We start from the raw sequence: 25,209 nt of genomic DNA, 5'->3' as shown, positions 1-25,209 counted from the left end.
GATTTTTTTTTTTTTTTTTTTTTTTTCGTTTGTCATTTTTGCTTAAATTCGTAGTTTCAGAACAGATACTAAGAACAAGGAAGAGAGTACGTGTAGACAGCTTTAGGTTTAACACAAAAGGTTTCTCGGAGATCTAGAATTAAAAAAAATAAAAATAAAGGGGGTGAGGGACTGAGGGACAGTGCTCCACTGCTCCATTCATACAACAAAGCACATATTGAGTAAAATCTATTTTTAGACAAAACAAAAATATAAACCCTTCGCAGATTTCGCGGCATTTTTGTTAAACAACCACCTATCCATAACACTTTAAATTCGGGGGAGGGCTATTTCATTTGATTTTTTTTGCCCGCAAAAAAAAAAAAAAAAAAAAAAAAAAAAATTTTACATAAAATAAAAATAAAATAAAAAATAACAAAATAAAAAAAAATATATCTTTGTGTGGAAATTCCGTGAACAGAACTTCCATGAACGACTACGTAGAATAAAAAAGTGTGGAGGGTAGGGTGGGGTGGATCAACAAATAACTTACCAAAGGCAACGACCCTGGTGTCTAACTGTCCCATGGGGAGACATTGTAAAATAGGGACTTACCAAAGACGAGAAAAGTTAGGGGCATTTTTAACGAGAGAGGGGAAAAAAGTGAATATATATATATATATATATATATATATATATATATATATATATATATATATATATATATATACACACACACACACAAAAAAAAAAATAAATGTTACTAAAGACAAGTTACTCTACCTATTTGGATAATTTTCGACTTCTTTTAAAGGGTTTATTTACTCAGAAACAACAGTAGTGACAACTCTGTTGAAGTAACAAAAAGCCATGCGAATCATCGATAATCGCTCAAAAATTAAAAAATAAACACATCCAATAAATGTCACCAATCATGCAAAAATGTGTTCTTTCAATATTTGTTTAATTTTCGATTTTGGAGTGATTATTTTAAACTGATTTGACACTGTTTTGGAGTAAATAAACGCTTTAAAATAAGTCAAAACACAATGAAGAATAACTTATTTTGCCTTTGGTAACATTAAGCATTCGGGCCAAGATCAAAATGTAGTATCTGTTCTTTGGATGTTACACTTCAATTTCTTTATGTTTTGTCAGTGGAGAAATTCTTCACGACCGAAACAATTTTTACTTTTTGTTCCTTTCCTCCACATTAAAAAAAAGTACCCTGGTTTCTAACTGCCCTTGTGGGGAGGCAAACTAAATAGGAACATTTGTTGGATGTCTATTATTAACTTTATTTTTGCCTCGTTGTTGTTGGTGGTGTGTAAACGCGCTATATTCAAAATGGCGCCTTATTTTACTCACGATAAAACCTCAAAACAAATACTACTAATAAAAATATACAGATCGATTGAAAATTTGAAATTTAAAAATTAGGTGTCAGATTGTGATAGCTATTAGCCGTATTGTGTAATTTTTGCGTTATCTACAACATCGAGATTTCACACTGAGTAAAATCGCGCTTTTGTTACCTTTGGTAACAAGTTATTTGTCAACTATTTTTTCACCTCTTTTCTAATGAAAATTCTACACAATTGCCGACAATATGTCTTTAGTAATGAAAAAATGGTTAAACAAATGCATAACAAATATTATCAAAGGCAAAATAAGTTACTCTTCAACCTACCTGGATAAGTTTTTTTTTTTTTGGGGGGGGGTAAATTATATTAAGAATATGCACGCGCTTGCGCGTCCAAAAATGCCCATCAGTGATAACATGGGAAATTACATTGCTTAATATCGAGAAAAATACTTGTTTGCGGCAATTTTATATGCGATCTTTGTTTTCAGCATACCCGAAAACCTGCCTATTCGTCATTGTAAAGGGGATTGTTAAGGTGGAAATAAAGTTAAAAATTACCCCCCCCTTTTTAATAGTTTAACTCATTTTAAAGCGTTTATTAAATTTGAAACAAGTAGTGCCGATTATTAAGTTAGAACAAGAAAACATGGTTGATATGAGGCGATCATTTGAAGAATCTCGATAATTGCCTAGAAATTGAAAATTAAACAGAATACCAGTTGAGACTACTCGCCCAATAAATGTCACCGTGACATCTCTACATGGTACTTGTAAGCAGGGACACTAAACGTTGTTACGGTTTGAAAAAAACTTTTCGGTTTCCTCATTCAACCATTGTAAATAACAAGAACACCAATAATACGATCCGTGCTATTTCACTCGACACTACTTGCGTTTCAACGTAAATAAACGCTTTAAAATAAGTTAAAGCAGCAAAAACTTAGGTAGAAGAGTGATTTGCCTTTGGTAACGTTATTATTTCGTTTTGTTGTCTGTACTACAAAAGGCTCAGATTTTCACGTTAAATTCAAGTTTATCTTTATTAAATTGTTAAGTAAAAGTGCAGAATATTTTTAAGCCTCACCCCATGTTAAGACTGGATTTCTAAATAAGCTTATTTCAGCACGGTCTGTATTCATCTGCATAAGGACTTCATGTTCTTATTCAAAATTCAACGTAATTAAAAATATAAACAGAAAAAAATATATGCATGTATGTACCCACCCGACCCGTCACTGAACAAAAACGTCATATTCCAAATATAAATTCAATTCATCAAGTATTTTTTTTAAATCTCGGTAGTTGCTTCCTTTATTAAATATGGCGGATCGAAACAGTTTCGCTACATCATAAAATTTGATTTAAAAAAACCTACTTTATCAATTTACGTAATTTTTGGAATATAAGAATTTAATTCCGTGACGGGTACGCGCAAATTTTTTTTTCTGTATTTTTTTTTTTTTTTTTTTTTTTTTTTTGAAGAACCATATAAAGTAAGACTCTTGAAAAATGTCGGCTTAGATCCAGTTAGTTAAGATAATATCAGAATGAATTGTTTTTAATAATAATCAGTATACTTATTACAAGTTTTGTAATTATATATATATATGTGTGTGTGTGTGTGTGTGTGTGTGTGTGTGTATTTGTCCTTTGTTTGCTGGCAACCTTTATCCACACGACAACGTGCTTTCTTGTTGCCCTGGACAAAACAGCTCCCGAAAAACTCAAATTATAATACGAGTAAAATAAGATTTATACAAACCTTTTAGAATCATTCAAAGTGCCGAATCGAAAGTAATTAAAACTAGCTTTAAAAATACCAGCAAATCCTCGTGTATCAAATGATTGAAAGGTTTGAAAGCACCCCACCTCCACCTCCCGCTTATTTTTAACATCCAATAATTTTAGAAATAGAAATTAAAAACAAGGTAATCTGGTAAATAACGACCAAGAAATCGAAAAATAACGGTTACCAATTGCATTAAAAATTTATTCTTCTACCGACTTGTCTACTTTAAACGTTTTGAAATAGTTATTTTATTTTTTTTTCAAATTTAAATTTCGCTAAGCTATGAAACATTAACAATACTAACTTGACCTTTTGGCCAAGATCAAAGTGTAGTATCTGTTCTTCAAATGCTGCATTGCTGCACTTCCATTTCTTGTTCTGTCAGTGGAGGAACAGCCCTTTCACGACTAAGACAATTTTTATTTTTGTACCTTTTCTCCATGCTAAAAAATGACTCTGGTGTCTGTCCCGTGGGGAGGCATTATAAATAGGAACAATTTAGTTCAATTAACATGGGGAGGTTGGGAGAGTTTGTTCCGAAAGCCGTTCTTAACATGGAGGTTGGGGTGTTTATAATACGCTGGGGCACGTCGTAAAAATTGGCATTTGTTTTTTTTTTTTTTTTTTTTTATTCAAGAAAATAAAAGGCAAATTGTTTATCGCTACAATGCTGGACTTGTATAAATTTTCTTGTTAATAATTACCTATAATTATAATCTCTGGCAAAAATTAACAAAATAATCCGAAAAGCGCTAAAATAGGTACTAATGCAAATGCACTTATTGATCCGTGCTGAAATAACGTTATTATTTAAAAAGCCATTCTTAACATGGGGAGGGTGCTTTGTACCTATTCTGTACTTTAACCTTACAATTGAATTAAAAAAAGCAAAAAAACATAACTTTAATTAAACTTGGAAATACGATTAAAAAAATAGCGCACCACTAATTTTAGCACCCCAAAATATTAATAAAACAAGGCCACACACGCCAAAATCCTTTCCTTTCAGATTAATGTATGCTCCCCGGAACCGATTTCGATGGAGGGGCGGGGTGGCTCACTCGTGAACATCCGTGAAAAAATAACTGGAACGAATTTTTAACGGCGCTCGGCCGGGTTGAGACCGAGCGGACATTTACGAGAAATTCAGTTCATAATATGCACAATTCGTACAATGCACTAGCAAAATAAATAAATAAATAAAGGAAACAAACACAAAACAGGAAAGTAAAAGGACTCCTGGAAAACGCCGGGTATGCCCGGTTAGTTAAACAAAACAAATAAAAATAAAATAATGATTTGTTTTTTTAAATAGAAATAATCAGGATACTTACAAGTTTTATATGTTCTATATATTAAAAAAAAAAAAAAGTTGTGTTGTCTATTTGTTTGTTTTCAAACAACTGCAAACCTTATCCACACACGACAACGTGCTTACGAATTTTTTTTTTTTCCTCTTCGTAAGGTAAAGACAGCTCCGGAAAAACTACTTATGTGTTTAATGTCAAATATGAATAAAATAAGACTATCCCACCCTTTACCCGTATCTTGATGAACCAATAATAGTACACCTGGCGCACCTCAACCAAAAAAAAAAAATAAAAAAAAAATAAATAATGACAGTTAACTAAAGCGGGGGGGGGGGGGGGGTACTGTCGGCTAGGTAAACCTGTGACGTCAAACACGAAGTCTTTTGGCTATTAATAATTTGAAAACGGCCAGTGGCATTAGGCATTTACTTCCGCAGGAAAACATGGCTCATGGTCGGAAAGATGGGAGACAGGAGAAACCAACGCATCAGAAAGTGGTGTACTCTGGCTTTTATTCATAAAATTTACTACCAGAGCTACCCGGCATTACTCGGAGCAAAAGTATAGCATAACTTCTATTTCTCTCTCTTTCCTCTCATTTTCCCCTGTCTCTCCCCATCTCCTCTTTCTTTTTCGTACAGTCCATTCCTTTCTTTGAACGCAACCACACACACACACATGCACGCACACACACACATCATACGCACACACAACTCTAGTCGATGTAAATAATGCTGTGTACACAAAAATCATAATTAGCTTCTCTTTACATACATGTCTTGATAATATTAAATGATATAAATGCCCATGATGAAATAATTTTTTTTTCTAAATTATTGATATTATATATCCGGGGCAATGCCGATCAACAAAATATAAACTTTGCGGGTCTTTTGTTAGTAATTTTCGACTTTTGGCTGGACATGCAAACATACACAAACAACTGGCTTTTATACAATAGTTTTGCTCATTTTACTAACATATCACCACTTATCAAGGCCAAAAGGCACTCCAGGATAAGGGTTAATGAGATGAAATAATTGTCCCCTTTTTACTTGCATCAACATGAAGGCAGAGTTAGGCAGAAGGTTGGTTTTCAATGTGAGAAAAACCCCATCTCCCCCTAAAAAAAGGGATACTCTGGATTGAAAATAAAATAAAAATTGCTTCAGTCTAGAAGGATTTCTACCTCATTGATTGAAGAAATAAAGAAAAGAAGGAACGTAGTATTAGAGCAGTTTGATTCTCAGATCGAGCTTGTTCAGGAATTTGAGGTACATTATCCTAGACCTTACTTCCTTGCTCGTGAGGAGTGGGTTGGTTCATTGCCGTTTGTCTGAGGTGTTCCTACCAGCCTTGTGCCACAATTTGTTGCAGTTAGAAGTAAATAAACCCAGAGGGTAAACCCTGACACTGAGGAATGCCAACAAGTTCATTCTTGGCTATTTTTATAATCTTTCAGGTACCTTTCTTTACATTGCTCTAAACTGACTTAATTTTTAATCTTTCAGCACTGGGAAGCAGATAAATAACGATTCAATCGCAGGAGGCCATCTTCCCAGGCATTACCTTCTACTTCAGGAAGGAAATTGGTTTATTATCCAGTCTAGCATAGAGCTTAAATCAAAGTGGAGTATGGTTCTATTTTGCCTTAGAAGACCATCCTCCCTAACATTACATCCTCCTTCAGGGTGAATGGATTGGTTTATTATATTTCCTGTCTGGCCCAATGGTTGAGTCAGAGTGAGGTTCTTTTCGGTCTTAGGCAGTCATCATCCCAGACTTCCATCATCCTTCTCCTTCCTTCGGAAGAGAGATTGGTTTATTATACAGGTTGGCCTAGAGGTTGGATCAGAGTTAATTGTGGTTCTATCCAGTCTCAGAAGGTCATTCTCCCAGGATTTATTCCCTCCTTAAGAAGGGAAGATAAACTTATTGCCTGTCTGACACAAAGTTTCAGTTGGAGTGGAGTAAGATTTCGTTTGATTGCAGTGGGCCATCATCACGGGCATTATCTCCTCCTTTGTAAAAAGGATTGGTGTATTATCGGTCTGCCTAAAGCGCCCTCACTGGAGAATACTGACTGTTTCGAACATGGCTGATTTTATATCTGCCCAGAATCAGGGAGAGAAGGGAGTATTTTTCCCATTGTATACATGACTTTGTGCCAAATACGACACCGGCATGAAGACAGATAAATATAATTGTATACTTCATCGGCCTTCCTAGAAAATAGAGTTGTGTACATGTTCAGCGCTGAAAACTTTTTTCGAAAGGGTGCCATTTTATACAAACTAGCGAGCCTACTTAGTTTCGCCTGAGAGTATAGATTAACAACATAAAGTTTTCTTCTAAAATCTCTCTCTCTCCCCCTCTCTCCCCCCCCTCTCTCTGTTCCACATTTGTAAAGACGCATCTGAAGAAGGTCAGTTACATCAGTCGAAATGTTGTGAAAATAACATCTAAGGTGAGAATAGTAGTCCAAATAATCTGAATTATCAATCTTTATCGACACAATTCTGAAACGTAAGTAATATTAAATATTTTTAAGTGGGGATCACTTTGACCATATAAATATAAGGTAAATGCACTGGTTAACCAGTTTTTGATCACACAGCATAGCGAATAATAAAAAATAAATAAAATAACTCAGCGTTAAACTTATTCTTGCTTTTATTGAACTACTATTTCTGTACATATAGATCACTAACTTCCTTATTTCTCTCCCCCCTCTCTCTCTCTCTCTCTCTCTCTCTCTCTCTCTCTCTCTATATATATATATATATATATATATATATATATATATATATATATATATATAGATATATATATATAAATTCCACAGCCAAACAACGTCGCAACCAACAAGAACTCTCTCTCTCTCATATATATATATATATATATATATATATATATATATATGAGCAAACAGTTAATAAAATATGTTAAAAAAACACTTTGAAATGAGTTAAAAACATATTTAATCTGAAAAGGAAACACTAGATAAATGGATAGTCCTTAATCCGTGGAGTTTCGAAGAAATACTTTCCTTCTCATCAAAGGGTAGGAATTAGCAAAATGCGGGATCGGATTTTACATGCAGAAGTATTTGTGACGGTAAAATCCAAATGTAAAACTTCAAGAAAGTTTTAACTTTCTTGAAGTTTTACATTTGGATTTTACCGTCACTGGATTTTGTATCTTCCACCAGACTATCCATTCATGTGTAATCACCTTTTTCTTTACCATATTCCCTCTGCTTCACTTTTTTTGTTTTCAAGTAAGATCTTTGACTTACTTGTTGTTTCATCAAATACTTCTGCATGCAAAATCCGACCCCGCGTTTTGCTAATTCCTACCCTCTGATGAGAAGGAAAGTATTTCTTCGAAACTCCACGGATTAAGGACTATCCATTTATCTAGCGTTTCCTTTTCAGATTAAATATGTTTTTAACTCATTTCAAAGTGTTTTTTAACATATTTTATTAACTGTTTGCTCATATTATAAGCTCTATTTCCTATTTGGTTTTATCGAGCTTTTACATCTGGCTGAGATAATTTTATAAATATTAATTCTTTAATATTTATAATTTACTTTAATTTTACCATCTTGGATCATTTTGGTAAATTTAATTGTAATTTTTATTTTATATATATATATATATATATATATATATATATATAGAGAGAGAGAGAGAGAGAGAGAGAGAGATAGAGAGCGTTAGAGGAAAAGAGCGAGCTCAATTCTATGAGAGGAGACTTATCTGGACATTATAAAGCTCAACAAGTATCTTTGGAGCTTATATATGAAAACAATAGGAGTGGGAAATGAAGTCACAGAACTATATATTGGTGGATATAGATTGGTTCATTTATTCAATAAGGGAATACAATCGATTAGTTGGGGGATAGAAGGAACTCTTTATGCCAAGGCATTTCGAAGCCTAATGCTTCTCATCAGAAGAGTAGAGAAGATGCTAGGTAACATAGTGGGGATGCGGCGTTTAGCGTTGGATTCATTAGGAACGAAACAGATCAAAACAAATTAAAATTATAGATGATGTGGGGGAGGGCGAATTCTAAATAAAGGAGGAGTGTATTATATATAATGTAATGCAGAAAGGTGTATAGAGTCTTTATCATAGTCTTAAGTGTATGTAGTATATGTTTTAGGGTTAAAATTGGGGCTTAACTGAATGTGTGGTGGTTCTATATATATATATATATATATATATATATATATATAACTACTTCATTTACTCACATAAAATTAATATACGAAACTATAGATTTATGCGTAAACTTTAAGTATTTACTTCAAAGGTACTCAATACGTAGGTAGAGCTAGTTAGTAATTTATAAAATATATATGGCGATTAAGCTACACTGAATATTCAGCGTTTCATCCACTCTAGGATTTCGTCAGGCTTATGCGCGAATTCTGTGGTTGTTTATTGCTTTTATATGGTCCTCTTCTGTTCGATAAAATGCATGCCCATTGGCTGATAGGAAGAGGCGCGGTGGATACTAGAAAGCTGATTGGCTAACTAAAACCCTCAACAGAAGAGGACCATATAAAACGCCGAATATTCAGTGTAGCTTACTTGCCATATATATTTTATAAATTACTATATATATATATATCAGAATCCTGAAGCGAATAGGAGCACAGATTAATGAATTCTGTGGTATCTAGTCTTACGAGAGGGTATTAAGAGGTAATATTATATAAGATTATCCTAGCCAAAGATGGAATAGCTCAACATACTTGATAGAGCAAATGGAATTTAGTCTTTTATTCAAATTTCATTCAGAAAAATATAATTTTGAAATTTATATATATATATATATATATATGTGTGTGTGTGTGTTATAATCAAATGATAATTATTCTTTTATAATTACACCCACTATTGTTTCATGTGTACGCAACCATCAGTGTAGGATGACAATTCTTGTGAGTCGGGAGATTCACACCTATCCACGAAGCCACCTTGGCTCCATTTGCTAAGCCTTTACCTCCTTGCCACTAAACAATTGTCATGAGAATGAAGGAAATTAATAACTCACAATTTAAGCTCTCACATTAGATAATCCTGAGTGTTCTGTGAACGTTGCATAAGCGTTTGTTGACTGTCTCTTCGTTTATATTTCCCTGACAGCGTCCATACTTAAGTATTATCAAAGGGACTTGATAATTATAAATTAGATAATAATTATTCTTTTATTCCTACAGACACTTGTGTTTCATACTTATGCAATCATCAGTGTAGAATGACAATTTTTGCCAGTCGGGAGATTCGAACCTAGCCACAAAGCTACCTTTAGCTCCATTTCTTAAGTTTTTACCTCCTGGCCACCAAACAATTGTCTGTCTGTCTGTCTGCCTGCCAGTCTCAAACTCCTCCATCAATTTTTGATCTACAGTCTTAAAAATTGATATATAGGGTATTTGGTCTTTAGCCGGTAAAAATAGCTGCTAAGGGGTCAAAATTGAAAAAGATTGGAACTTGGCAGGCATAAGTCGACTTAAAGTGTTCTTGTACGAATGGCCAAATATACATCTTTGCTTTAAAGTCGATTAAATTTAACTATCCATCTGATGATAACTCAAACAGTAACAACTAAAGCTGGAGGGCTATATGTTTTGGTTTCGATTCTAACTGATGGCAACCAAGTAATTTTTTTATTTTTTACTTTTAAAATCACTACTATAAATCAGGTACAATATAATAATTAATAGAGAACTGACTCTATAACTAAACAAAATCTGCATAAATTAAATATCATATTTAAGCATATTTTATGACTGGGCAATGCCAGACAGCCACTAGGATACATCTACATAAATACGCATAATGTAAATTTTCATACCAATTACCACAAAAAGTTGATCTACAATCGTGATTTTTTTTTTTTTATTAAAACATAGGTGACATAAGATGGTTATGGTGACAATTATTATTATTTTAATTTTTGATTTTTGAACCATTATCACAACTCATCAAATGAGTGTCTCATGTCAGCGATTTTGTTCTCGTTCTAAGTACTCAACACTACTTGTGTTTCAAAGTAAATAAGCGATTTAAAATAAGTTAAACCACAAAAACTAAACAAGGTAGGTAGAAGAGTAACTTGTCTTGCCTTTGGTAACATTTATTAGTTATATATTTGTTCTGTTTTTTTTTATCATTTTTCCGTCTTATTGTCTATATTGTTAAATGCTCAAAATTATTAATACTCATCTCAAAATACTTTTGTGTTTTTTGACTGCTTGGCCTTCAGGCGAAGATCAAAATGTAGTATCTGTTCTTCAGATGCTTCACTTCAATTTCTTCTTCTTGCTCAATGAAGGAGAAATCCTTCACGACTGAGACAATTTTTATTTTTGTTCGTTTTCTCCACGTTAAAAAAACGATCCCGTCCTGTAGGGAGGAATTGTAAATAGGAATTATGTCGGAAATTCAAGGACTTTTCACATTGTATTAAATTTCGTAAACAGGATATCCTCAGTCTGAAATGATAGGAAATATTATAACTTTCCTGTTCGAAAAATTTCATGAGGAGAGGAAACTTGGTGCTTGTCGACTTAACGGCCCAACCTAAAATTTAAATATAATAAAAATCTCTAGATATATTGCTATGGTCTTCATAATAAATAGTAATATATTGTAACTAGCAAGGCTACCCTGCATTGCTCTGGACCATAAAATATAACAATATAGAAAAGCTTAAAATGTGTTTGTAATAGTTTTACATTAAATCTGTTTTCTGAATCCGTCTTTCTATCTATCTCTCTTCTCCATTTTTCCTCATCCCTCTCATATATCTTCTTACCTCTCTAGCTGTCCATAATGACCACAAACAATGCAATACACCTGAAGACCAACTCTACGTGAAAAGGAAAGATGGAGGAAACAGATTGGTTAGTATAAAGGATTGCTCGAATGACACAAAACAAGAATTAACAAAAAACAATGCACGACACAAAAAAGCTAATCATTGCATTGTAAAACTATGTGTGGTCCCCCCCCCCCGCTCAACAATCGCCTCCAAACCAATGCCGTTTCTGTTATCTTCTCTTCTACCATATCGTCATCTCTCATATTGTTGGATACCGGGGTGGAGGAGTGGGGTGTCACACAGGTTTACAAATATATATAAAAAAAATAAAAAATAAAAAAAAACACACAAACTCTGACACATTGTATCAGTTACACTCTGGGTGTGTGTGTGACACCATTGACCTTCTTCATATTAAGGTCCACAGCATTCAGTCTGCCAAGACCATGTTTGTCAGTTTACATCAGTTCATCTCGATGTGCTCCAAGCAACATCCTACGTTCAACTGTACCAACCTGGAAACCTATCCTCAACTAGACACGATCCTCAACTCAAAATTATCCTCAGAATCAATCACCTAGCGATTATTATACATTAAGAGAAATAATTTACCCAGTGGACTAATTCGCAAAAAAAATAAAATAAAATAAAATAAAATAATAATAATAATAATAATGATGATAATGATGATGATGATAATGTCGTTCATCAAACTCCATCTGTGTTTGTTTACAATATCACGTCAGCTGATACTTGGGCCTGACGATGAATGCTCTGGAAAAGCCAATTCTGATTAATGTTTAGTTTTAAAACATGCAAACAAAGAAATGATTTGCAGTGATTTTAAATAGTACTTCTTTTATCGTGAATTGAACTCATTAATAAGAAAAAAACTAAAATGAAATGGTTAGGTACACTCGGGCTTGAACAGGGGATCAATCGATCTGTAGTCGAATGCTCTATCACTAAGCTTATAATTATAATTAATGTTTTTTTAAGAAGAAATGATTTTCTGAAATTTTATTATCTCCCTTTGCCGGTGTAACATAAAATATTCCCCTGTAAAAATTTTCTTTTCCTTTTTTTAAATTATTCTTTTTATCTATAAGAGAGAAAAGTTATTCTTAAGATTGGATATTTTAATTTTCGATATTTATTGGATGAATTTCTGTACAAAACATAGCTAAGAACACTGTCAGACATATAAATTAGTTTTGTGTGAAATTTGCAAAAAATAAGCTCAGCTGTTTTGGAACCTATGAGGAAGGAATTTACACACACACAAACATGCACAAACAAACACATACACACACAACACACCCACACAAACACACAACCCACACAACACAAACACACACACACATAAACACACATAAACACACACAACAAACACACAACCCTCACAACACAAACACGCACACACACAAACACACACAACACACACAACACACACACACAAACACACACACAAACACATACACACACACACAAACATATATAATAGTAGAGATAAATATTTACCAACACTCTCTTCGGAGTGAAGGAGAGTAGTGTAGCATCTGTTCTGTTGTCATAACTCTCCTCCCATGTATTACCTCCTCCTTTTGAGGGGAAGTACATTTTTTGTTCTGTTGTCATGAGACCATCCTCCCAGGCATTATCTTCCCTTTTTTGGGTGGTGGTGATGTGGTGAGATAGTGTAGTATATGTTCGTTCGTCATGATACCATCCTTATGATAAATCCTCATCTCAAAAACTCAGAAACACATTTTACTTTTTTTAAATAATACGTTATTAACGTTGACCGTATTGTTGGGTAGATTTATGATGGACACATCTACTTGATGTTATTTGCCCCGGATTTAAACCCACTTTAGATGTCAATGAAAATTATTCCGCCAATGATTTCGAATGTAAGACACATTTTGGCAGCATTCTGTTTTAAGTATCATCTTAAGATGAATGAGTCAGTGGATGCTGTGGATGAAGCTGTGAAGTGGGATTAGCTATGTGTGAACGAAAGTGATTCATAATTATTTAGATTATTCAGACTACAGTTCTCATCTTGAGTGCTATTCACACAACGTTTCGGTTAATTTAACCTCCGACCTTCTTCAGTTTTATCCTATTGAACTTGGCCCTGAATTTGCACGGATTTTCAAACAGAACTTTATATTTAATCCCTGGGTGTAGCATGCTCCCATTCACTCAGCAATGACGGGTAAAAGTCCTAAATAATTTGCAATTGTATTTGCAGTATTGCCCACACTGAAGATTGAACCTTTTACCCCCAGAAGGATGTAATTTACAACTGAATTTTATCAACTACTTTATTCCGTTTGAAATTCCTTACAGATTCCCAGCTGACTGGCTGCTGTGTTGTCTTCATTCTCTCAATTTCTTAGTAATAACTATTTACACAAAATCTGTTTTTAATGTGAGGAAAATCCAGCCCCACAATAATGGGCACTCTGGATTCATAGAACAAAATACTAGTATAGTTTTAAATTTTATTGCAGTTTCAGGGCATTACCAACATTACTACTACTACTACTACTACTACTACTAATAATAATAATAATAATAATAATAATAATAATTTTGGGAGGCTTATTGCTACTTAAATCTCAGTAACAATGAATGGTAACTTCTAATGATAAATCAATGCTAAACGGCTACTGTGATAATGCAAACTAATTTGCAAAGGTTATTGAAAGAGGTGGTGAGTACTGGAAATCTGAGGAGACTTGTTGTCACTCAGACTTCAGGGAACACCACAGGTTGTTTTCAAAGGAAATTCTTTGATGATAGCCTGTGTGAAAACTCCTAGACAGTAATAATAATTATAATAATAATAATAATAATAATAATAATAATAATAATAATAATTATAGCAACAATAATTATAACAATCATAATTATAATAATAATAATAATAAATGATAATAACTTGTACTCCAAATTGTTTTGAATACTATTCCTGGTTGTTTTTCTCACAACGTTTCGGCTAATGTAACCTCCAACCTTCTGCAGGTGTATCTTCACATAGTTCTTATTGGTGAATGGTGGAAAGAATATTTCTGTTATTTTTTCCATAACCATTAGAATTCAAAATTGATGTGTTCGTTAAATGGAAAGAGCGTTAAATCGTTTCAGTTTTTATTATTAATTCAGGTCTGTACAGATTTGATGTCATTTTTCTGAATTTTTGCGTTAACGATTAATAACATTTATTAGTTGGGTTCTTCAGACTACTGTTCCCATCTTAATACACATGATCAATCCTCATTTTAAAAATTCAGAACTTTAATAGAGAGATATACAAAATAAGTTGTTTGGGAATAATGCCAAAACCATAGTTCATAGTAAATAATTAATTAACAAACATAAACAAATAGATTACCTTTATATTTTTAGGTTGTATTAACAGTGTAAATAACTGTGTAACAACGTTTTTCAAGTTTGTTAAATTACAATTATCTCCCTTGGATATATATATATATATGAATAAAAAAGAATACGAAAAGTATAAAAGCTTATAACTTTTCTTTATTCGTTTTCAATTGGTGACGTGCAGGAATACAAAATAATATTGTGAAAAAAAATTAAAAAACTTTTTTTATAAGTACATAATTTTCGACTGATCCTTCAATATATGGTTGGTTGGTTGGTTGGTTGGTTGGTTGGTTGGTTGGTTGTTTTTGTTTTACGGCATATCAACCCTTTTCAGATTATTTAATGCCGAATCCAACGATTTAAGAAAAATTTTTTAATAGAATATATTTGTTGTTTTCAAGTCGGTTTCTATTTAACCCATAGTTGGGACCCTAACAGGTACTACCAATCCTGGTCAGAGTTGACCTGGGAGTAATGGCAATTAAAGGGTGGCTCCACTCTTCCCAAAGCCTGCAAGCTGGGGCCTCACCACTAGATATAGTTTAAGGTCATATCCAGGACCGATATATATATATATATGGTTTGTAATCTTGTTCTACCCAGGTTAAAACCTCAGAACAAGATTCTTCCCCTTTCTGATGCGGCTTTCAAATTGCTTGGACATTTGTTTTCTGCTCTGTTCTATGCATGCTTTTCAAATCCAAACAGGTAATGCTTTTTAGATTATTTTTTGAGTGAGTCACTCGACTTGTTCAAAGAACCGAATAACATGAATGTATATTTTCTACACACTGTGTGTCGCCACTGGAGAGATCACAATATAAGTACAAATTACATATTCCATGTGTAACGTCATCATTGTTGTCACACATATGCTAACAGTCGCAAGGAAACAAAAACAAGGAAAAAAATCGACTGACTCTTTTTTTTTCAGTGAAACAACAGACATTTATTTACAGGTACTTTTCAGAATTACACCTTGTCTCTTGTTTAAAAGCCTTATAATACTCCAATGTGCTTAACAAGACTGCCGTGTCAAATACGAAGTATTCTTTCTTTTTCCAGCCACATGTGTAACACATCTTCTCGGCTACATTTTTCTTTTTTATAATCTTTTTCTTTCCTTCTTCCTTGCCGTGACGTCACCTCGTACATGGCTCAGTCATTTACATATGTTGGCTGTTACTGATGCTACTTTACACATCTCCACACTCTGTTACACATGCATTTGCACATATACTCTATTTGCTATGATGAGAGGAACAATTGTACTCTTTGTTTAATAGTCATTTGTTAGTCTACTGTTTACGTTGTACAAATTTTTAATAACAATATTAATATTAATAATAATAATAAAAATAAGATAATAAACTTTCTTAGTTTAGCACTTTACTATAGTTTCACAGCATTATTGATCCTCATAAGAATAATAAGTTGTACTTTGTTTAAAACTTTAATTGGTAGATATTGTGGTAAATTAGACATCGCAATGTGATTTAAAACGCAAATAATTCTAATTGTTTGCCCTCTTTTTTTTCTTCAGTTTGTTTCGATATGCTATCTTAGTTCCTACAGCTGTTATGCTGTAGCTATTTGGCTATGATCACAGCATAGTATCTGTTTTATGTTGTGGCCAAGAGTCAGAACGATTATTATGATTAATTTTTAAATTATTTACGCTAAAAAGATATTCAGAAAAAAATGTTTAAAAAGAAAAGAATGTTAGTTAAAATATTTATGTTAAATATTTAACTGGGGAATTTGGGCTCAAGGAAAATTTTTATGAATAGAGGAAAAGCATGAACAAAGCTAGTTTGGAATTTGGTTTAGTAAACAACGATGTGGCTTACGTAACAAACAAGATTGTCCACTCTGGCTGAGGTAAGAGACACGTACGGCAGGGGAAATGAGAATTAGAAGTGAGCCTGCAACGGGTGAGAATGAATAGAACGGAAAGTCGAAAAGACGAGTTAGGAGTTAGCTAGCCACTGGGTTAGTTAACGGACAAGAGTTGTCTCTGTGGTCCGATGGAAGCATCTACAGACAAACTAAGGGAGAAGCAGAAAGCTCCAAGACGTGGAACATTTGGAAATAAAGATCTGGAAATGATAACTCAGCCTTTTGAGTGTTCCATACGGAAGAAGATGCCTTCACTTCAGGTGCCTGTGTCAGAGGAGAGGGATACAATGAATAAGGTATGTGTCAAATAGACAGGAGTATTATTCGACATTGTTAAAGATTGTCCGCTCTATTTTCCCGTTTATTATTGTTGTGAATACGTGAAAATATCCACACACCCATAGAAAGACTATTAAATATACACGTAACAGATTGACACGTACAGACACCCTATATACAAAGAAAAGTACTATATACAAAGAAAAGTATTTACTATATACAAAGAAAAGTATTTACTATATGCAAAGAAAAGTAACTGTTCTTATAATTGAAAAATGGAAAGAGAACAAAAAAAAATATGGCAGTGTCAAAACTTCTTTTTGTCGATACAACGCACGAAAGTGCTTTTTCCTTTCCTTCCTCAACTTGCAACAAATACTTGTGTATTCGATATTATCTTCCACCAGTCGCTCTTGTTCTAAGCTGTCCAACAAAAAATCAAACTCAACCTTCATGCTTTAGAATTCGTCCCTTTTAACAGTTACCAATTGTGTACATATGCAAATTAATGGCATATCTTCACCAATGAGCAACCGACAAAATTACGCTTGTTTTTTCTTCTTCTTTCCTACATTTTCTGCCGTTAGTCTGCTAAGCAAACACAAGGTTGTTTAGGAGAGTGATAATTTCTATTACAATAACTCTAATCACTAGACGATGCACGAGCATCGATTACAGAAATACTTATATACACTAGAAATACATAGACACGGTTATATAAACCCAGAATACAACATTTGATTTGGTAATACAATAAAGCTAACAACATTTAACATGAAGGTGTTAATTCAAAAAAGTTTCAACCAATTGAAATCTTTCCAAATCCCCAAAACTAACACCTATACGTGAATGTAGTAAGCCAGTGTGAACTTCAAAATTTTTATAAAACCTGGTCAAGAAATTCAGTTTGAGCGATTCTCCAACAGCTGATAGCTGAACTGAAAGGACCACATCACGCCACAATTTTTAAAGTTTGTTAGATTACAGTTATCTCCCTTAGATATATATTCTTTGTTAACAACCAATATGGTTGTAATCTCGTTCTACTCAGGTTAAAAATTCAGAACATGTTTCTCCCCCCCTTTCTAGCACATGAAATTTTGTTCATGCTGACTTTTTTTTTTGAAATGTTTTATTGCTAAATATTTTTTCAATCCTTTGAAATACTATCGATCATGCCCATGATTTTCAGTATTATCGACCAGTTGATTGATCGATCTATTCATTCATAAGAATCTGAAGAATGGACATTTTTTCATTGATTTCCATTCATAAAAAAGTATTTGTCCGCAAGCTGTTCATTTGCATGTGTTCCTATTTACATACTCCTCCCACGAGGAAAAAGTTTGGCACAAGTTTTTATGTGAGGAAAATTTATCTCTTGAATAAATAGCACTCTGGATTAGTGAAATAAAAATACCTGTCTAGTACTGTCGGCACTCCTGCATGAATGAGGGAGCTTCAGATAACAGACACTAAACTCATCCCTCTCCAAAATAAAACAAAAATAAAAAAAATAAAAAATAAGACAATGTGTGAGTGAATAGTCTCCTCTGGCCTAACAGATACTAAACTTTGATCCTAGTCAGAATGTGTAATATTTGGTGTTTCTATATTTATCTCCCCATGAGGAGATCGGTTTTCATTGTCGAGAAAACCCAGTTCTCCAAAAGGGAGCGATCAGAACTGAGAACAAAACTTATAATTCCATCTCTCTCTTTTCTCTTTCACTCTCCAGCTATGAGTTAAATAGTATTATAGTTTGTGGTGCTATTCCCTAATTTTTATAATGAGCTATCTCAATATTTTGTTTTAGAGGTAGTTTTTATAGATGTACTAGGAGGCAGACCTAACATTGCCCGGGGTTGAATGATGATCAACACACCCATCTAGTTGAAACCATTATCAATAATTTTCCCCACTCTTTATCTGTGCCTAAACCAAAACGTAGATTCCATGAACAAAACTTCTTTCTTAGAACTGCACGCTTGTGGAACTCTCTTCCATTTGCCTACTTCCTATCTGGCTACAACTTGGTTGTCTTCAAGTCTAACATAAACAAATTCTTGATGAGCTGCCCCCTTATTTCCCAAATTTCCATTACAAACGATTACAACAATATTATCCCATTGACTACTGTACACTCTATAACCGTTATCCTTTAGTAGACGCTGGGTCTTGATAAGTGGTGACTCCTATGTAAAAAAACAAACAAATTTTTGTTTCACACTTATAATATTTTTATTGTCATTTAAATCGGTAAAATCGCCCATTTTTCAATCAAATCAATTAATTATCTGCTCTAGTTGGGGACCCATTGCGGTACACAAAAAGGAAGTTTCATTTGCCTCTTCAAAAGTGACTTAGTCCACAATACGTTGTGGACTAAAGTTAAGTATCATGCTTGAATTATTCTCTAAACAGAAACATTCATTTCGAACACGCCCCTATCATATCAAAGCACTTACTGTTGATCGTTCCACTAGTGTGGGAATATCGTTTCTCAAATGCACTTGTAATGTTAGGCTGTGTAAGGTGTTAACTTCAGTCCAAACTGCCTGTTCCTTCTTTCATTGGATGTTTTTGATTATCGATACTTATCGAAGACATTCCAATACAAAACCTATCTAAAAACACTGCCAGGCACATAAAGTACATTTTTGTGAAATTTCATAAAAATCGGCCCAGTTGTTTTCAAGTCCATAGAGAATGATCTCACACACATATGCGCACACACACACACACACACACACACACACACACACACACATACGCGCATAGATAAAGTTCCTTTGATATAATAGTAGATAATAAGTAAAGTAGTAAATAAAAATATTAGTAAATAAAATAAGTATTCGTCCTTATGTTGTAAATAAACTTGTAATATCTATATATAAAAGCGAAAATGTATGTATGTATGTGTGTTCGCTTTTTCTGTATATCCACAAAAGGATTTTTTTTTTGGCGACTTCTCGAAGCCGTCGCTCATTTTTAAAACTTTTTATATCACGTCCAAATCATAATATCTAAGAGTTACGAACAGAGGTCGCCCGTCTATTTAATTTGCCCGACTCTGAAACGTTAAATATTCGACATTTTGGGATTTCCGCATGTTACTTTCGTTTCTCCAAAAGTTAGGTAAAAACAAACAAACCGGGTCATTGACCTCATTAAAAACTGTCCCGCAGAAAATGTTAACTGCTGAATAGCTATTGCTTACGTCGTCGTCGTATATAAAAGCGAAAATGTGTGTATGTATGTATGTATGTGTGTGTGTTTTATGTCTCGCAAAAAGTTTTGACACGGGTCACGGATTTTCACAAGATCATTATCATTTTAAAGTTCCAACCTTCGCTGGACAAATATCAAAAAATTGGCCAAAAACATTAATTCCTTCACCTTAAAATCATCAGTTTTCTACAGGGAGGGGTCAGCAAAAACCGTCCTCTCATGACAAGTTCGCTTCTACGCATGCGTCATACGACGTCGGAACATGATTTAGTTTAAATATTTAAAAAACCGACACAATTTCGTCAATGTCATCTTAGCTCAGTTGCTTAAATGGCGGTGTCATTATCTAAAGGTTTTGGGTTCGAATCGTGGTGTGAGGTGTCTTTTTTTAAACTTTAATATTGAAACAGGGTTATTTAAGCCATTTTTCACATGTTTTTTTTTTTGGTTTTTATTTTTCAGATTTTTTAAAGAAGTTTTAACGTTCGTTTTTCTGTTTTCTTTTTCCATCACATTCGCGTTTTCTTTTTTTGTTTTTCCGATTTTTACAATTACATCGTTCGTTTGCCTTACGTTAGTTTTTTTTTGGTGTTTTTTTTTCGATTTTTTTAAGTTTTAACATTTTTTTATATAACACCCGGGCAACGCCGGGTACCCCTCCCCCCGTTAGTTAATGATAAAACGATAACGACTGTTACGATCGGCTTCCTTCACATATGCTTAAGAATTCAATATCGGTTCCACTAAAACAATATCGGCTCTTTTCTACAGCAGTGACTCCCTCCTATTAGCACCGGTTACTTTTGGCTGTAGGAACGCAAGTGGGTTAGGGTTAGGGGAAACCTAAAATTTATTACATGACACTATTTCAATACAACTTGAATATGAACTCTAATAGTCTATGACGACTTTTCAAAAGAAATTGTTTCTCAATTTCAAATTATTAGGATCTAGTCGTCCATACAATAGCCGATACTTCCCTGACTATATTTGAATAATTCGGTGTTCGTTAGCATTTATTATCAGATATACTTCTTGTGAGAAGATTACAGATATCGAATGTTTGCTATAATAATGTAATATCCTTGGGATTGCATTAAAACCATTATCTATATAATAATATTTATAAGCGCCAAATACGTTCTAAAAGAGAATACTATTGCACAACTGAGCAGGAGCTGCTCGGTGTTCACTGTCTCGTCTCAAAATAAGCTTCAAAACTTAGTAGGTGTTAACTTTCCTGAAACCTCTTTCTCACTGAAGAGACGTTATTAGTCTGTTTCTGCTCTATCATCATTTTCATGGGAAGTGCTCGTCTGAGCTCTAATCTACGGTCCCTCCATGCCAAACTTTCACTCGACTAGCTACAACCACTATCAACAATTTCCCCAACTCTCTATCTGCATCTAAATCTAAATGCAGATTCCATGTACAAAGTTTCTTCCCTAGAACTGCCCGCCTGTGGAACACTGTTCCACTGGCCTGCTTCTCGGCCAATTACAATATCATAACCTTCAAATCCAATGTAAATAAGTTCTTGTTGAACCATCCTCTTAAATAATCAAATTTTACCCAATTTACACGAGAAACAATTACAACACTACCGCCTCACATTCATTAATCATTTGGGCCTTGATAAACGATGACTTCCTTATAAAAAAAAAACATTTTTTTTTTTAAAAATGAACGCATTTGTTAGTTCATTCTCCACATAACCCCAATCACAGACACACACTGTTTATCAAAATCTCTATCTTTGTTTTCTCAGTCAATAATCCACAACAGCAAACAAGGGAGATCACTCTAAGAAGTTAACACCAAAAACAATGTGTGTTAGTGTGTACACATTTTTTGTATGTCCGGCAAAGGCTTTTGGAGGAGGGAGGAGGCGACTCGGGGCGATCACTGTTTCTTAGAATTTTTTATATGCTACCTAGATTATAATATCTACGATTTACGAAACGAGGTTGCATGTATCTTTTATTTGGGTGACTTTTACACGCTATTTTCACAATATTTTTTACTCATTGCGGGTTTGTTTGGCTTTTTCGTATATAAGCGAAACTGAATCTGTAGCAAAGGCAGCTCCCTGGCACTTGTGCCGGGGACGTCCAGAAAGCAATGAGATTTGATCAATGCAGGCAAAACCCGTCATATGAGACAATTGCTATTCAGTTGGACATTCCCCTTTTTATGGGGAGCTGGTTTTCCCCATCATCTTAGGGGAAACAAACAAATATGCAGAAACTGGCTTGCAGCCAAAGTTAAGTTTCCCCTAAAGCGTGATGTTTGACCTCATTAAATTTACACACCTGTCACTTAGCTTTTAAATCGTTAATTTAAAACGCTTTTCAGTTCCTGTCGTGTCGTGGGCGAGCAGTAAGATGTCGGGCTTTTTTCGCACTTTATTTTCCACCTTCGCCTCGAGCCTACCTATCTACTAAAACTTTTTTTCTTTTACACCTCCAGACACATGGGTACCCCCACTAGTCTATAATATAAAAAGCAAAATGGGTGCACGCATTTGTGTATGTCCGCGAAAGGCTTTTCGTGTCAGAGTTTTCGCATACTTCCCAGATCATAATATCTATGATTTGCAAACTGACATTGTCTGTATCCTTTTTTTTTTGGTTGAGTTTTAAAAAATTCCCTTGTTTCGAATGTTTGTTTGGCTTTTTCATATAAAGCCAAACTGTTTGAACGCAAATGACAGCTCGGCGGCCTGCGATGTCCGCTCTTGCACTGCACCAAAATGAAATCAGTTCTCGATCAATGGAAGGAAAAACTTTTCTATATTGAGAATTTTAAGCAAATCGTGTCCCATTTAGTTTTTTTGTGGGAAAACAAATAAATACCGACAAAAAGCACCAAACTTACCTCGCCCCCAGCCAGTTTTAAAAGCAACGTTCATATGATTCTTAACATAATTATCAACTCATTGAATTCACTATTCTCTTTGGCCTAATGGTTAGCGAGGAAAATTAATTATCCACCTCTCTCCCTATCTTTTTTTTATTTTAACCACATGGAAGTCATTCTTAACATCGCTTCGTCCTTGTGCCAATATCCTCCACCCAGGCAATGCCAGGTACTTCCGTTAGTTTTGATATAAAGGAAGAAAAATTAACATATGTGTCTGAGTCACTTCAATAATTACATATGCAAATTTATTTTTATGAGCACAGAAAGAGAGGGGTTAAGCTTAATAATTGATAATACAGGAAAAGAATAATTACGTATGCAAATTTAATCTTATGAACAAAGAAAGGGAAGCTTATCTAAGTCCTCACATTTTATGAGCTATGTTTCTGACAAAGGGGGAAGGATTGCAGTTTTCTGGGTCGGAATAAGTAGTGATTTTCATTTTTTTTTCAATTTAAAAATAACCGAAAAAGATTCTTTTATTTATAACAGTCACAAAAAATTATTCGCGATGAACTGAGGATGCAGAAAATTTTTGCGAAGTTTATCTCAAGTTGCTCAGAGAAGATCAGAAAGAAAGATGGTGTTATGACCAAGATGAGCATCAAAACAGTTCCTCACTCTTCCTATAGTCCAGACCTTGCTCCCTGTGACTTTAATTATTTTATAAGCTCAAGGAAAACCTTAGAAGCTGTCGTTGTGAGAAAATTGAGGAGATGAAAGCGGCTATGATGAGTGTTATTCACACAAGAGTTCTTCCATGGGGGCTTCCAGACGTTTTTTTTGTTTTTTTTTTATATATTTTCACCCCAAACAAGGCACATTGCAACTTTGGTGTAGGGGACTACTATTAGGGGCAGCAACTACTGGGGCACTATGTTGGGATTTGGGCAGCAAGATGTCGGTTCACGTTACACTTTAACTTCTGCATGTCAGTACAGTTAGGGAAGCAGGGACCTGGAATGGAATTCCAGAGTCCAGCGGTTCTGGGGAAGAAACTACTAGAGTAGAAAGATCTTTTACATCTAGGGATCTCTACAGGTTTGTCGATGGTGTCTACGTCGTGGGGGCACAAGTGTCTGCAGTTCGTCAGAGCATTCACCATTAAAATACTTGTAGAACAGGCAGAGGGATGCAACGTTTCTTCGATGGGACAGAGGCTGAAGCTTAGATGCCAGTTCAGGGCCTATCAGATTGGCGACTCTCTTTTGAACCTTGTCTAGGAGCGAGAGACTAGCAGCAGATGCACCAGCCCAAATATGACAATAATACTCCATACACGGGCGAATGGTGGCCTTATAGAGGTACAGGCTACTTTCAGGTGTCAAACAGTACAATAAGTGCATTGCAGCTGGAGGTGATTACTTTGAAGGGAACTCGAGTTTAACTATCAATAAAAGTGCCCATAAGAAAAAAGTCTAGAAACTTATTTAAGGCACCTCTTATGTTCATATATAACTCTGTATGTGATAAAAATGCAAATAAAACACGTTTCTTTTTTCTGTTTTGTAAAAAAAAAAAATTAAACAATAGAGATTATCTCCCCTGTTGCATAATATTGACAGATTTATTTCCCTTTGAGTCTTGTTTGATTTGTTTATATCGGCTATATTAAAAATATTTTTTTGTTGAAGATTAACCTATACAATGCACACTTCCTCCTTGTATTTGTTCTTTTCGTCTTTATATAAAGGATTTTCCATTTATTAATCAAAAGGCAATGGTGTTAGATCTTTATCATCCAATGTATTGTGCATTGTTTTCACTAGTCGCCATGTTTGTTTTTGCATGTGCGAAAACAAACATAGCGACCAGTGAAATCAATACACAATACATTGGACAATATCATTGGCCTTATATTAATAAATGAAAATTTCTTTATGTAAGAGGTGAGTCTGTGTTCTCGTCGAGTGTATCCAACATGGGGGAAACTGGGCACCTTTTACAAATCTTGAATTTTTTTTTTATATATATATATATATATATTTTATATGGTAAATTAGTGTCCAATCGATAATCCATTGAAAAAAACGAAACGATAAAAAAAAAAATATGCGGGGGAGGGAGGCTGCATTGTATAGGTTCAGCCTAGTTTTTGTCGTGTATTAACAGCTGTAAAAATATCAGGAAATAATATTTAACGGTGAGATGTTTTGCTAAGATAATCTTCTAAAAACAAAAAAGTGGAAATTGTG

General features: G+C 34.2%; 1 protein-coding gene across 3 annotated transcripts in view; it reads right to left on the bottom strand.

Annotated features, from left to right (window-relative positions):
• The window catches only part of LOC145268741 (uncharacterized), a 284,210-nt gene that overhangs the window by 96,728 nt on the left and 162,273 nt on the right, over window positions 1-25,209 (bottom strand). The window contains exon 1 of one of the 3 annotated variants that reach the window (XM_080124332.1): window positions 4,469-4,646. The exons of 1 other annotated variant lie outside the window; for it this stretch is intronic. Coding sequence is in view for 1 of the 2 variants with exons in the window: in XM_080124331.1 (XP_079980457.1) it covers window positions 3,108-3,120 (13 nt within the window). In the remaining variant the exon portion in view is untranslated. Of the gene's footprint in view, window positions 1-3,107; window positions 3,213-4,468; window positions 4,647-25,209 lie in introns of those variants that run through there. One more of the 3 variants, XM_080124331.1, reaches the window with a different exon arrangement.

The sequence above is a fragment of the Euprymna scolopes genome, chromosome 44 (assembly GCF_053919585.1).
Source record: "Euprymna scolopes isolate OS-2025 chromosome 44, ASM5391958v1, whole genome shotgun sequence".
In the NCBI taxonomy this organism is placed as follows: Eukaryota; Metazoa; Mollusca; class Cephalopoda; order Sepiida; family Sepiolidae; genus Euprymna; species Euprymna scolopes.
This window is presented reverse-complemented; position numbering and strand designations above follow the sequence as displayed.